The sequence below is a fragment of the Dermochelys coriacea genome, chromosome 11 (genome assembly GCF_009764565.3).
Source record: "Dermochelys coriacea isolate rDerCor1 chromosome 11, rDerCor1.pri.v4, whole genome shotgun sequence".
Classification (NCBI taxonomy): domain Eukaryota; kingdom Metazoa; phylum Chordata; order Testudines; family Dermochelyidae; genus Dermochelys; species Dermochelys coriacea.
The window spans coordinates 79,523,918-79,538,969 of record NC_050078.2 but is presented as its reverse complement, the minus strand read 5'-3'; the positions used below and the strand labels follow the sequence as shown (position 1 = coordinate 79,538,969).

Below are 15,052 nucleotides of genomic sequence, written 5' to 3'. Positions count from 1 at the left end.
CCTCCCAGCGCGCTAGGGCCGCGCAGTGGCGGACGGGAGAAGCCCCCAGACAGCGACTTCCCGCGGGGGCCGCTGGGAAACGCCGTCGCGAGACGCGCGCACGCACGGCGCAGGCGCGCTACGGCCCGGTCCCCGCAGGGCAGCCGCGAGCTTCGGAGGCGGAGCGGTTCAGCCCGCGTGCGCGCGAGCCGGGGAGAGGAGCAGGTACCGCGCGCCGCCGCCGTCACCGCCACGTCACCGAGCGCGGGCCGGGAGCCGGGGCCGCCTCAGCCCCGCGGCCCCTCCACAGGGGAGACCGGGCGGGGGGCCAGAGCCCCTCCCAGCGCCAGCGAATGCCCCCCCCGGCCCAGCCCTCCCCCACACACCTCGGGGGGGGGGAGAGAGAGAGACACCCCCCCGCTCCCCCCCAGAGACCCCCCCGCGCCCCCCCCGCCCAGAGACACCCCCCGCGCCCCCCCGAGACACCCCCCGCCCAGAGACCCCCCCGCTCCCCCCCCGAGACACCCCCCGCCCAGAGACCCCCCGCTCCCCCATCAAAACCCCCCCCGCGCCCCCCCGCCCAGAGACACCCCCCCGCTCCTCCCCCCACCCCCAGACACTCCTCCCCCCCGAGACACCCCCCGCTCCCCCCCCGCCCAGAGACCCCCCCGCTCCTCCCCCCGAGACACCCCCCGCTCCCCCCCCACCCAGAGACACCCCCCGCTCCTCCTCCCCCAGAGACGCTCCTCCCCCCCACCCCGAGACACCCCGCGCTCCTCCCCCCCAGCCAGAGACACCCCGCGCTCCTCCCCCCCAGAGACGCTCCTCCCCCCCAGCCAGAGACACCCCCCGCTCCTCCCCCCCAGCCAGAGACCCCCCCCGCTCCCTCCTCAGCCACAGACACCCCCGCTCCCTCCCCAGCCAGAGACCCCCCCCGCTCCTCCCCCCCAGAGACGCTCCTCCCCCCCAGCCAGAGACACCCCCCTGCTCCCCCCCCCACAGACCCCCCCCTCTCCCCCCCCTCTCCCCCCCAGCCAGACCCCCCCGTTCCTCCCCCCAGCCAGAACCCCCCGCTCCTCCCCCCAGAGACCCCCCCGCCCTCCTCCCCCCCAGCCAGACCCCCCCCCCGCTCTTCCTCCCCAGAGACCTCCTCTCCCCCCCCACCAGAGACACCCCCCTCTCCCCCCCGCTCCTCCCCCCCACCCAGAGACCCAACCACCACACAGAGACCCCCCGCTCCTCCTCCCCACAGAGACTCCCCCACTCCTCCCAGACACCCCCCTCCCCCCAGAGACGCTCCTCCCCCCGAGACCCCCCCGCTCCTCCCCCCCAGCCAGAGACACACCCCGCTCCCCCCCAAGAGACACCCCGCGCTCCCCCCCAGCCAGAGATACACCCCCCGCTCCCCCCCACCCACAGACACCCCGTGCTCCTCCCCCCCCACCCAGAGACCCAACCACACACACAGACCCCCCGCTCCTCCCCCCCAGAGATACACACCCCGCTCCTCCCCCCCACCCAGAGACCCAACCACACACACAGACCCCCCCGCTCCTCCCCCCCACGCAGAGACCCAACCACACACACAGACCCCCCGCTCCTCCCCCCCACCCAGAGACACCCCCCGCTCCCCCACCCACAGCACCCCCCTCCTCCCCCCCCAGCCAAGATACCCCGCTCCTCCCCCCGCAGCCAGAGACACCCCGCGCTCCCCCCAGCCAGAGACCCAAACACACACACACACACCCCCGCTCCTCCCCCCCACCCAGAGACCCAACCACACACACAGACCCCCCCCGCTCCTCCCCCACACCCAGAGACCCAACCACACAAACAGACCCCCCCGCTCCTCCTCCCCCCAGCCAGAGACCCCCCCGCTCCTCCTCCCCCCAGCCAGACCCCCCCGCTCCCGCCCACCCCCAGACACCCCCCCCCTCTCCCCCCACCCACAGCACCCCCGCTTCCCCTCCCGCCCGCTCCCCCCCCGACCCCCCCCGCTCCCCCCCTCCACAGAACCCCCCGCTCCTCCCCCCCAGCCATAGACCCCCCACCCCCCGCTCCCCCCCCCCCCGAGACACCCACCGCTCCTCCCCCCCACCCACAGACAACCCCCGCTCCTGCCCCCCACCCAGAGACCGCCAACACACACAGAGACCCCCCCGCTCCTCCCCCCAGCCAAAGACACCCCCTCCCCCCCCCACAGACACCCCCGCTCCTGCCCCCCACCCAGAGACCCAACCACACACACAGAGACCCCCCGCTCCTCCCCCCAGCCAAGACACCCCCCGCTCCCCCCCAAAACACCCCCCGCTCCCCCCCCAGCCAGATACACCCCCCTCTCCCCCCACCCACAGACACCCCCGCTCCTCCCCCCCACCCAGAGACCCAACCACACACACAGACCCCCCCCGCTCCTCCCCACCACCCAGAGATACACACCCCGCTCCTCCCCCCCACACGGAGACCCCCCCACACACACACCCCCCCGCTCCTCCCCCCCACCCAGAGATACACCCCCCGCTCCCCCCCCCCCCAGAGACCCAAACACACACACAGACCCCCCCGCTCCTCCCCACCACACGGAGACCCAACCACACACAGACCCCCCCGCTCCTCCCCCCCACACCCAGACACACCCCCCGCACCTCCCCCCCACCCACACACAACCACACACACAGACCCCCCCCGCTCCTCCCCCCCACCCCCAGAGACACCCCCTGCTCCTCCCCCCCACACCCAGAGACCCAACCACACAAACAGACCCCCCCGCTTCTCCCCCCCCAGAGACACCCCCCGCTCCTCCCCCCCAGCATAGACACCCCCCTCCCCCCCCACCCCCCCGCTCCTCCCCCCCACCCACAGACACCCCCCGCTCCCCCAAAGCCAGACACCCCCCGCTCCCCCCCAAGAGACACCCCGCTGCCCCCCCCATAGACCCCCCGCTCCTCCCCCCCAGCCAGAGATACACCCCCCGCTCCTCCCCCCCAGCCAGAGATACACCGCCCGCTCCTCCCCCCCACCCACGGACACCCCGCGCTCCTCCCCCCCCACCCAGAGACCCAACCACACACACAGACCCCCTCGCTCCTCCCCCCCCACCCAGACACACCCCCGCACCTCCCCCCCACCCACAGACCCAACCACACACACAGACCCCCCCGCTCCTCCCCCCCACCCAGAGACACCCCCTGCTCCTCCCCCCCACACCCAGAGACCCAACCACACAGACAGACCCCCTCGCTCTTCCCCCCCACACCCAGAGACACCCCCCGCTCCTGCCCCCCACCCAGAGACCCAACCACACACACAAAGACCCCCCGCTCCTCCCCCCCACCCAGAGATACACCCCCCGCTCTTCCCTCCCACACCCAGACCCCTCTGCTCCTCCCCCCCACCCAGAGATAAACCTTCGCTCCTCCCCCCGACACCCAGAGACACCCCCCCGCTCCTCCCCCCCAGAGACCCAAACACACGCACAGACCCCCCCGCTCCTACCCCCCCACCCAGAGACACCCCCCGCTCCTCCTCCCCCACACCCAGGGACACCCCCCGCTCCTCCCCCCCCACCCAGAGACCCAACCACACACAGACCCCCCCGCTCCTCCCGCCACACAGAGACACTCCGCGCTCCCCCCCCCACCCAGAGACCGAACCACACACAGACCCCCCCGCTCCTCCCCCCACCCAGAGACCCACCCACACACACAGAGACCCCCCCCGCTCCTTCCCCCCACCCAGAGACCCAACCACATACACACACACCCCCGCTTCTCCCCCCCACCCAGAGATGCACCCCCCTCTCCTCCCCCCCACCCAGAGACCCAACCACACACACAGACCCCTCCGGTCCTCCTCCCCCACACCCAGGGACACCCCCCGCTCCTCCCCCCCCACCCAGAGACCCAACCACACCCCAGAACACCCCCGCTCCTCCCCCCCCACCCAAGACCCACCACACACACAGACCCCCCCGCTCCTCCCCCCACCCGATACCCAACCACACACACAGACCCCCCCGCTCCTCCCCCCACCCAGAGACCCAACCACACACACAGACCCCCCCGCTCCTCCCCCCCACCCAGAGACCCAACCACACACACAGACCCCCCCGCTCCTCCCCCCCACCCAGAGACCCAACCACACACACAGACCCCCCTGCTCCTCCCCCCCACCCAGAGACCCAACCACACACAGAGACCCCCCCGCTCCTTCCCCCCACCCAGAGACCCAACCACATACACACACCCCCCGCTCCTCCCCCCCACCCAGAGACCCAATCACAGACACAGACCCCCCCGCTTCTCCCCCCCACCCAGAGACCCAACCACACACACAGACCCCCCTGCTCCTCCCCCCCACCCAGAGACCCCCCGCTCCTCCCCCCCCCCCAGAGACCCAACCACACGCACGGACCCACCCACTCCTCCCCCCCGCTCCTCCCCCCCACCCACAGACCCAACCACACACACAGACCCCCCGCTCTTCCCCCCCACCCAGAGACCCCCCGCTCTTCCCCCCCACCGAGACCCAACCACACACACAGACCCCCCCGCTCCTCCCCCCCACCCACACGACACCCCCCGCTCCTCCCCCCCCAGCCAGAGACACCCCCCGTTCCTTCCCCCCACCCAGAGACCCAAACACACACACACACACCCCCACTCCTCCCCCCCACCCAGAGACCCCCCACTTCTCCCCCCCACCCAGAGATACACCCCGCTCCCCCCCAGCCAGAGACCGAACCACACACACAGACCCCCCCGCTCCTCCCCCCCACCCAGAGACACGCCCCGCTCCTCCCCCCCAGCCAGAGACCAACCACACCCACGGACACCCCCCGCTCCTCCCCCCCACCCACGGACACCCCCCGCTCCTCCCCCCCCACCCAGAGATACACACCCCGCTCCTCCCCCCCCACCAGAGACACCCCCGCTCCCCACCCCACCGAGACACGCCCTGCTCCTACCCCCCCACCCAGAGACACCGCCCGCTCCTCCTCCCCCACACCCAGGGACACCCCCCGCTCCTCCCCCCCACCCAGAGACCCAACCACACCCAGAGACACCCCCCGCTCCTCCCCCCCACACGGAGACCCAACCACACACAGACCCCCCTGCTCCTCCCGCCACACAGAGACACTCCGCGCTCCCCCCCACCCAGAGACCGAACCACACACAGACCCCCCCGCTCCTCCCCCCACCCAGAGACCCCCCGCTCCTCCCCCCCCACCCAGAGACCCAACCACACACACAGACCCCCCCGCTCCTGCCCCCCACCCAGAGACCCAACCACACACACAGACCGCCCCGCTCCTCCCCACCACCCAGAGACCCAATCACACACACAGACCCCCCCGCACCTCACCCCCACCCAGAGACCCCCCGCTCCTCCCCCCCACCCAGAGACCCAACCACACGCACGGACCCACCCACTCCTCCCCCCCGCTCCTCCCCCCCCCACCTCCCCCCCGCCCTCCCCCCACCCACGACCCACCACCACAAGACCCCCCCTCCTCCCCCCCACCCAGAGACACCCCCCGCTCCTTCCCCCCCCCGAGACCCAACCACACACACAGACCCCCCTGCTCCTGCCCCCCACCCACGGACACCCCCCGCTCCTCCCCCCCACCCAGAGACCCAACCACACACACAGACCCCCCCGCTCCTCCCTCCCCACCCAGAGAGACACCCCCGCTCCCCACCCCACCGAGACACGCCCTGCTCCTCCCCCCCAGCCAGAGACACCCCCTGTTCCTCCCACCCACCCAGAGACCCAACCACACACACAGACCCCCCCTCCTTCCCCCCACCCAGAGACCCAACCACACACACAGACCCCCCCGCTGCTCCCCCCCACCCAGAGACCCAACCACACACACAGACCCCTCCGCTGCTCCCCCCCACCCAGAGACCCAACCACACACACAGACCCCCCCGCTCTTCCCCCCCACACGCAGAGACACCCCCCGCTCCTGCCCCCCACCCAGAGACCCAACCACACACACAGAGACCCCCCGCTCCTCCCCCTCACCCAGAGATACACCCCCCGCTCCTCCCCCCCCACACCCAGAGACCCCCCTGCTCCTCCCCCCCCCCCACACCCAGAGACTTCCCCCGCTCCTCCCCCCCAGAGACCCAACCACACGCACAGACCCCCCCGCTCCTACCCCTCCACCCAGAGACACCGCCCGCTCCTCCCCCCCCACACCCAGAGACACCCCCCGCTCCTCCCCCCCACACGGAGACCCAACCACACACAGACCCCCCCGCTCCTCCCCCCACCCAGAGACACCCTCCGCTCCTCCCCCCCCACCCAGAGACCCAACCACACACACAGACCCCCCCGCTCCTCCCCCCACCCAGAGACCCAACCGCACACACAGACCCCCCCCGCTCCTCCCCCCCCACCCAGAGACCCAACCGCACACACAGACCCCCCCGCTCCTCCCCCCCCACCCAGAGACCCAACCGCACACACAGACCCCCCCCGCTCCTTCCCCCTACCCAGAGACCCAACCACATACACACACCCCCCCGCTCCTCCCTCCCACCCAGAGATGCACCCCCTTCTCCTCCCCCCACCCAGAGACCCAATCACACACACAGACCCCCCCGCTCCTCCCGCCCGCCCAGAGACACCGCCCGCCCAGAGACACCCCCCGCTCCTCCCCCCCAGCCAGAGACCCAACCACACACATAGACCCACCCGCTCCTCCCCCCCACCCAGAGACCGAAACACACACACACACACCCCCGCTCCTCCCCCCCCCACACAGAGACCCAACCACACACAGAGACCCCCCCCCCACTCCTTCTCCCCAAACAGAGACACCCAACCACACACGGACACCCCCTGCTCCTCCCCCCCTGCTCCTCCCCCCCACGCAGAGACCCCCCCGCTCCTCCCCTCACACGCAGAGACCCCCCACGCAGAGATAAACCCTCGCTCCTCCCCCCCCACCCAGAGACACCCCCCGCTCCTCCCCCCCGAGACCCAACCACACACACAGACCCCCCCGCTCCTCCCCCCCCACACAGAGACCCAACCACACACAGAGACCCCCCCCCCCGCTCCTTCTCCCCAAACAGAGATACCCACCCACACGGACACCCCCCGCTCCTCTCCGCCACACAGAGACTCCCCCACGCAGAGACCTCCCTGCTCCTCCCCCCCACCCAGAGACAGCCCCCTCTCCTCCCCCCCCACACCCAGAGACAGCCCCCGCACACAGTCCAACTTCTTGGTCAGCCAATCGCTCAGACAGACAAGGTTGATTACAATTTACAGGAGATAATGCTGCCCGCTTCTTGTTTACAATGTCACCTGAAAGTGAGAACAGGTGTTCGCATGGCACTGGTGTAGCTGGCGTCGCAAGATATTGACATGCCAGATGCGCTAAAGATTCATATGTCCCTGCATGCGTCAAGCACCATTCCAGAGGACTTGCTTCCATGCTGATGACAGATTCTGCTTGATAACGATCCAAAGCAGTGCGAATCGATGCATGTTCATTTTCATCATCTGAGTCAGAGGCTACCAGCAGAAGGTTGATTTTTTCTTTTGGTGGTTCGGGTTCTGTAGTTTCCACATCAGAGTGTTGCTCTTTTAAGACTTCTGAAAACATGCTCCACACCTCGTCCCTCTCAGATTTTGGACGGCGCTTCAGATTCTTAAACCTTGGGTCGAGTGCTATAGCTGTTTTTAGAAATCTCACGTTGCTACCTTCTTTGCATTTTGTCAAATCTGCAGTGAAAGTGTTTTTAAAATGAACGTGCTGGGTCATCATCCGAGACAGCTATAACATGAAACATATGCAGAATGCAGGGAAAATAGAGCAGGAGACATACAAATCTCCCCCCAAGGAGTACAGTCACAAATTTAATTTACGTATTATTTTTTTAATGAGCGTCATCAGCATGGAAGCATGTCCTCTGGAATGGTGGCCGAAGCATGAAGGGGCATATGAGTGTTTAGCATGTCTGGCATATCTTGCAACGCCAGCCACAAAAGTGCCATGCGAACGCCTGTTCTCACTTTCAGGTGACATTGTAAATAAGAAGCAGGCAACAGTATCTCCCGTCAATGTAAGCAAACTTGTTTGTCTTAGCAATTGGCAGAATAAGAAGTAGGACTGGGTGGACTTGTAGGCGCTAAAGTTTTACACTGTTTTGTTTTTGAGTGCAGTTATGCAACCAAAAAAAACCCAACTGCATTTGTTACACTTTCACAATAAAGAGTTTGCACTTCAGTACTTGCATGAGGTGAATTGAAAAATACTGTTTTTTATCATTTTTGCAGGGCATATATTTGTAATAAAAAATAGTATAAAGTGAGCACTGTGCACTTTGTATTCTGTGTTGTAATTGAAATCAGTATTGAAAATATATCAAAAAATATTTAAGAAATTTCAATTGGTATTCTATTCTAAGTGCGATTAATCACGATTGATTTTTTTGAGTTAATCGTGTGAGATAACTGCGATTGACAGCCCTAATCATATATATATAGAATGCCAAATCCTCAGAACACCAATATAATGTGGAAACTAATTCTTACCTTAAAATCACAAGTGATTTTAAGTACTCATGTGGCATTTGTTGGCATTGCCCTAGCAACAAAGCTATTGAAACAGAAAAGCAAGCAGGGTGCGGCAGTGAAGCTGCTACCTATCAGGGCTACCAGGGGAAAAAAAAATTCTTTTCATTTTGCCTGTGCTCCTAAGAGGTTGAAAGTTATCTAAATCCCAAAGCACAAAAGTGGGAGTGGGGGCAGGTGCTTTGAAACTTCCATTCCCAGGATCGCCATGGCCAATGGGTCATGAGAGACAGAATCTGCAGGGGCCAGGGCAGGGCTTGCAACTAAACTCCCATGTTTCCCTCAGGATTTTCAAATTACACCGGACCCTCGCTAGAATGTGGGATTTGGGATCCATGCCAAATCCCACATTCTAGTGGGTACTGCGTTATAGTGGGGACCGCGTTACAATGAAAGTTAATGACCGTTACTAAATTTGGGATCCGCGACTGCGTTCTATGAGAATTTGCGTTATATAGATGCGTGTTGTAGCGAGGGTCCGGTATATAACTTTCAGGTTCTCATTTCTGTCAACTAAGGCTATGTCTACCCTATAGCATTTACAGCGGCACAGCTGCAGTGGGCTAGCCCCTTGTTCTGTGTTTGGGAGTGGCTGGGGATTCATTCATGGTTTTGTTTTTTTTTCCTCTTTCAGGGGCTTTCAAGGGCCATCATGGTGCACCTTGGTAAGTACAGACAGGGCTTGCTAAGGGTTGCATGCACACCATGTTGTACTGACAGACCCCAGTTTCTGCATCCCTCTAAATCAATCACAGTTAGTGGAGAATGTGCAGCCTTCACAGGTAAACTCTCTTAAGGGTTGGTAGAGCAAATCAGTCGTCTTTATTGTCAATAACTTGCTTTAAGATCTCAATCTCATGGCAGGGTACAGACTTCGATTCCATCATAAAGAATAATCTATAGTTGCTGTGTAAGGGAAAGTTACAGCAGTTTTATTGATTTTAAATGAAACCAAACTTTTTTCTAAGGCCTTTGGAATGTTTTGGCTAGATGTCTATACACATCTGTTTATAATCAAATCTATTGTGACACCTGTTGATCTTCCCTTCAGCTCATCTCCTTATGAAAAATTATCATGGAGGACACGTAGCTATCCGACTGGCTCTTGGTGGTTGTGCCAACAGACCCTTCTTCCGTATAGTGGCCGCATATAACAAGCGAGCACGGGACAGCAAGTATTTGGAGCAAGTGGGCTGCTATGACCCACTCCCAAATAGCCACAATGAAAAGCTTGTTGGCTTGAACATCGAGAGAATCAAACACTGGATTGGTTGTGGAGCACATGTCACAAAACCGGTTGAAAAACTTCTAGGTAACTCAATGTGTTTTTCAATCTGAACTATTTGCTTATTTCTCTTAAAAGACAATAGGCTTTCCTTGGTGATCCTCCGCATACTTGAAGTACCAAAGACTTTCTTCATTTCTTTGCATGAATTCTTGAGAATATGTATATATGCCATCATCTTTTTTTGGCCACAGGAAATGGGATGTTTCAGAGTAGCAGCTGTGTTAGTCTGTATCCGCAAAAAGAATAAGAGGACTTGTGGCACCTTGGAGACTAACAAATTTATTTGAGCATAAGCTTTCGTGGGCTACAGCTCACTTCATCGGATGCGTAGAATGGAACATATAGTAAGAAGATATATACGCATACAGAGAATCATGAAAAGGTGGGAGTTGTCATATAAACTGTAAGAGGCTAATTAAGATGAGCTATAATTTGTTAGTCTCTAAGGTGTCACAAGTACTCCTGTTCTTTTTGAGGAAATGGGACGGGTCTCATTTATGGAGACACTGAGCTGGCCAAGGCAGCAGTAAAAGGCACTTCAAGCCACTAGAGGGTTGGTGAGACAGACAATTACTCTCACTTCTTAAGTCTCATTAACTATTGGGACAGTTGACCCAGGATTGTGGTGAATTCTCCATCACTGACAATTTAACTCAAGATTGGATGTTCTTCTGAAATATATACGCTAAGAATTATTTTAGGGAAGTTCTATAGCATGTGTTATATAGGATGTCAGACGAGATAATCACAACGCTCCCTTCTAGCCTTTGAATCAGTGAGTCTAGAACAGTAATATTGCAACTCCAGCTATAAACATAAATAATCTTTCTTTCAGGTCTTTCTGGATTTTTCCCATTGCATCCTATGACAATCACAAATGCAGAAAGATTAAGGAAGAGAAGAGCCTTGAAAGCCATAACAGCTTCTGAGGAAGAAACTCCAGGTGACTGATAACATCTATCTGAACTGAATTACTCAAAAGATTACGGTACAGACAATGATCAGAGCAGTGTACCAACTAAAAGGGACAATATATTTACTACAGGCAAAGAAACGATAGTGGATGTGAATTATTTCATAAGAACATTAAAGTATTTTGAGGCTTTAGGAGTCCTCAGACAAGGATTCTGATTGTCCTCATTTGTTAATTACTTCTTCTTTTGACACAAATTGTTAGGGGGCTTATTCCTTCACCCACTTGCTTCCCTGGTCCTTCTCGCATGAACAGAGAGCAACAATACCCGTAGTCCAAAGGTGCAAACAGTTCGATGTTTATTGGGGTGAACTTCCAGCAAGCATGATTCCAGTTTCCTTCCTTAGTGTCCCCCTTCCCAGCTCTGACACCACAGAGCCTTACACCTGTGTCCCTGTTCCCATTCCTGCCCTTAGCCAAACATTTTAGCAGATGACAGAACGAGGAGTAATGGTCTCAAGTTGCAATGGGGGAGGTTTAGATTGGATATTAGGAAAAACTTTTTCACTAAGAGGGTGGTGAAACACTGGAATGCGTTACCTAGGGAGGTGGTAGAATCTCCTTCCTTAGAGGTTTTTAAGGTCAGGCTTGACAAAGCCCTGGCTAGGATGATTTAACTGGGACTTGGTCCTGCTTTGAGCAGGGGGTTGGACTAGATGACCTTCTGGGGTCCCTTCCAACCCTGATATTCTATGATTCTATGATTCTATGATTCCAATTTGCCCACCCCCATTCCCTGTTCATTTCCCCCCACACCCACTCACTTCCTGATTGACTGCAGACTATATAGTAAAACTTGAGTTCTGCTTTGCTATATCTTAACCAATCATTTTCCTGAAATTTAACTAACCAATCCTAACGTATTGTAACATGATTATGTAACCAATTATTTCCCACCACCTTAATTAGTTTACATCCAGCAAAATTAATTATACAGCAGACAGAAACAATCACAGAACGAGACAGAGATTATACAGACAAACAATAGGAAAGTGGGAACTATAATGACAAAACAATCCAGAAGTGAGGATTTCACATCCCAGCTATTGATATGCAAGTTCTTGCCAGGAAGGATGCTCTCAAACTAAGTTTCCTTTTACATCTTCGAGGCACTTCCCTTTCTCTGGAGGCGACAGGCACTATCAGGACAGGATTGTATCCTAACAGCCCCATAGCACCTGATTTCAATGTGACTAGGTTGGGATGTGAGGAGGTGACCGGTCGTTTCCCAGCTTATGGCTGCCTCTGTTGCTTAGCCAGAGACCTTAGCCTAAGAACAGGGCCTCAGACTGTCGCACTGAGAAAAGGCCTTATACAGTCAGACAGTGGTTTTGATTTTTTCTTTTATACCTCTAGAACTAGCCAAGTGATAAGAAAACACCTAAATTCTTAGAGTATAGGCCTTTACAGACAGGCCTGAATATCTATATCCTAACAGGTTTCAGAGTAGCAGCCGTGTTAGTCTGTAATCGCAAAAAGAAAAGGAGGACTTGTGGCACCTTAGAGACTAACAAATTTATTTGAGCATAAGCTTTCGTGAGCTACAGCTCACTTCATCGGATGCATCTTTCATGTGTGTCAAACTGCAATTACTTAGGCCCAGATCCACAAAGGTAAAATTTAGGCTCCTAAATTCCACTGAAATCCAATGGAAGTCAAGAACCAAAATACCTTTGTGGATCTGGGCCTTCCAGATTACAGCATTTATACAAATTGAATACAAACTCCAGTTTTCTAAATAGCTCTATTGTGGAGGTAGAGAGAGCGTTACTGACTGTCGTAAGAGTCTAATGTATGGGAAGTTGTGCTGGATCAACGAACAGGTGAGGATGCGCCTGTAGGCTTCCTTCTAAACGTACTCTTACCATTACTTAAGACAAGCCATAGCTGATTTTTAATTTTACAGTTAACTATTTCAAGATTTTTGGTAGAGGAGGGGCACTCATACATGGTCACTGTTGCTTCTTTATTGTCACTCAATTAAGCTGCAAATAGCAGAAGCAGCCAAAAATCTTTTTTTTCGGTGCAGGGGTGCAGCACAGAATGTGACGAGAATTATTTAACCACACTATTGTTCTTCAGAAGGTATCCCACAGAACATGACCACTCTAAACATGCCAAATACTTCGATGTTCTTATACCTTTCTCCCTGAACAGTATTTGATCAAACGTTATACATGCATCCAGCTAAAACAATAATTTAAAAATCCAGGAATTACTACATGATGTACATAGATTATCAGACACCGATAGTAGCCATTCATATTCCAGCGTGATAAGCACAATAAGAATTGAGCTATGTTCAGAGGCAGACAGCTATCACTGTTACTTGGAGGAACTCGTACACCATTCATTCTATTGTCTTCCATCCACATTCTAACTCAGTTAAATGTCTTAAGTAAGGCTTGTACCGTCCCCGAAGATCACCAACCTCAGATTCTGGTAGACCAAACAAAGCCTCTGAGTCATAGAACCATCACCCCAAAAGCCTTAATGCCAATCAGTGCAAATTTCAGAATTGATTATGGGGAGCACATGAGATCTTTCTCAGCCCACAAAGTGCAGCACATCACACCTTTTAAAGCACTTGACGTAACCAAGCTGAGAGACTCACTGGACGATCACAGTATCCTGCTTATTTAAGAAGAGCACAATGCACTAGTCCACTCTAGTGCTGACAGAAAAGTCGCCTTCCGCAGCTATTGCTCCAGAATGGCAATCTGCTCCTGTTCCTGCATGTGAGGAAGTTGGTGGGACTCAAAAGGAGGGCAGCTCATAGCAAGAGAAATGGCTGAGAAAAGAGCTAGGCAAGTTAGAGGCACTTGAGATTCATCGCAGGCCTGTGTGTTGCTCCCTTGGCACCACACCCATAAGGGTGCAGGGAGAACCATGGAAACTCAGCCAGCTCTCAGCTGACAGGCAGCTGGGAATTGGTTACATTTTTAATGGAGAAGTAAAATCTGAGCAAATGTATACATGGAACCAAAGAAACATAAGATCTTTTGGGTGATACCTGAAATCCTGCCTGAAAAGGTTCAGGCAGACATGGCTGGTTTGGATTTTGCCTATTAGTACATTTAAAGCAGGGGTTCTCAGAACACATTTTTTGGTGGCCTCGGCCTGTGGCCACCAATTCTTGCTGGTGGCTGCACTAACACTTTTTCCTAAAATACTTAACTGTAGGAAAAACAAATAAATATGCACATACACGTGTCGAAATCCTTGCAATTTATTTGTGTAGGGTTTTTTCAGACTCCATAATAAAAATGTGAACAATTATAATTGTATGTTTAATACTGCTTTTCACAGCACACTTAGTAGCTAGCTGGGAGTTTGTGAAAAGTGATATTAACAAACATACAAGTATCACTTTTCACAGCCTCCCAGGTAACTAGTCAGTGTGCTGTGAAAAGTGATACTTGCATGTTTGTTTTGCTTTTCTCAGCAAGCCCTGGGTTTGGAGAGGGAGGAGGCAGCAGGGGTCTGGGGCAATGGGGGGGATAGATGTGGAACCAGGGAAGGCAGTGGGGACTGGGGGCGATAAAAGGGGGCTAGGGGAGGCACTGGGGGGAATGGTGAGCCCTGCTGCCATATGGGCTGGAGCTGGGGGGCAGCATCCACGGGGTCCAGAGTGAGCAGCCAGAGCCCAGGGTCGGTGGCTGCTGCTGCGCAGCTGGAGCTGTGGATCAACACCCCCCACCCTGGGGCTGGGGTTAGGGAGCGGGGTTAGGGCTGGGGGTCGGTGCCAGCACTAGTTGCTGCACTGCCAGGGGTTAGCGCCCAGGGCCAAGGACACGTGGCTGGAGCCTGGGTCAGAGCCCAGGGCTCGAGCTGTGCAGCTGAAGCCCTGCGGCCAGGTTCTCACCCAGGGCTGAAGACCAAGCCCCAATGTGCCCTGTCCACCCCACAGGTGAGTTACCTTGCTCCTGCAGTATTGTGCCCCACCTGTCTCCAGAGGTGGTGCATGGTGGCTCATGCAGGAGCAACAGGGAGGGAAGGGGAGAGGCTGATGCTTTGGCCTCTCCATCACTGCCCAGGAGGCTGTTAGGACTGCACAAAAAGCCCCTGGTGGCCACATACGAGAGATGCTGATTTAAACTTCCATGCTGTCAAAACCTTTGCCATTGTACCTCCTAACTGCTGGTTTCTCAGGTAAGAGTGTACTTAAGCGTTAAGTGAAGTGCTGCTGTAAGAAACCAGGATAGAAAAATATATTG

The 15,052-nt window shown here is 57.3% G+C and overlaps 1 protein-coding gene across 2 annotated transcripts; it reads left to right on the top strand.

Annotated features, from left to right (window-relative positions):
• The first annotated feature begins 64 nt into the window (after positions 1-64).
• On the top strand, positions 65-10,987 carry MRPS16 (mitochondrial ribosomal protein S16). 2 transcript variants are annotated; one of them, XM_038421755.2, is made up of 4 exons: positions 65-204; positions 9,209-9,239; positions 9,626-9,886; positions 10,698-10,987. In XM_038421755.2, exons 2-4 carry the CDS (start codon positions 9,227-9,229, stop codon positions 10,811-10,813), a joined length of 390 nt encoding a protein of 129 aa, XP_038277683.1. In that variant the 5' UTR covers positions 65-204; positions 9,209-9,226; the 3' UTR covers positions 10,814-10,987. The 2 variants fall into 2 exon arrangements, with proteins under 2 accessions (XP_038277683.1, XP_043361790.1); XM_043505855.1 differs by lacking the exon at positions 65-204 and adding an exon at positions 295-325 and having other exon boundaries at positions 9,206-9,239.
• The last annotated feature ends 4,065 nt before the right edge of the window (positions 10,988-15,052 follow it).

Coding starts and splice junctions, on each gene's coding strand:
- MRPS16 (XM_038421755.2), top strand. Junction 9,887..10,697: donor ACCGGTTGAAAAACTTCTAG/GTAACTCAATGT, acceptor TCTTTCTTTCAG/GTCTTTCTGGATTTTTCCCA.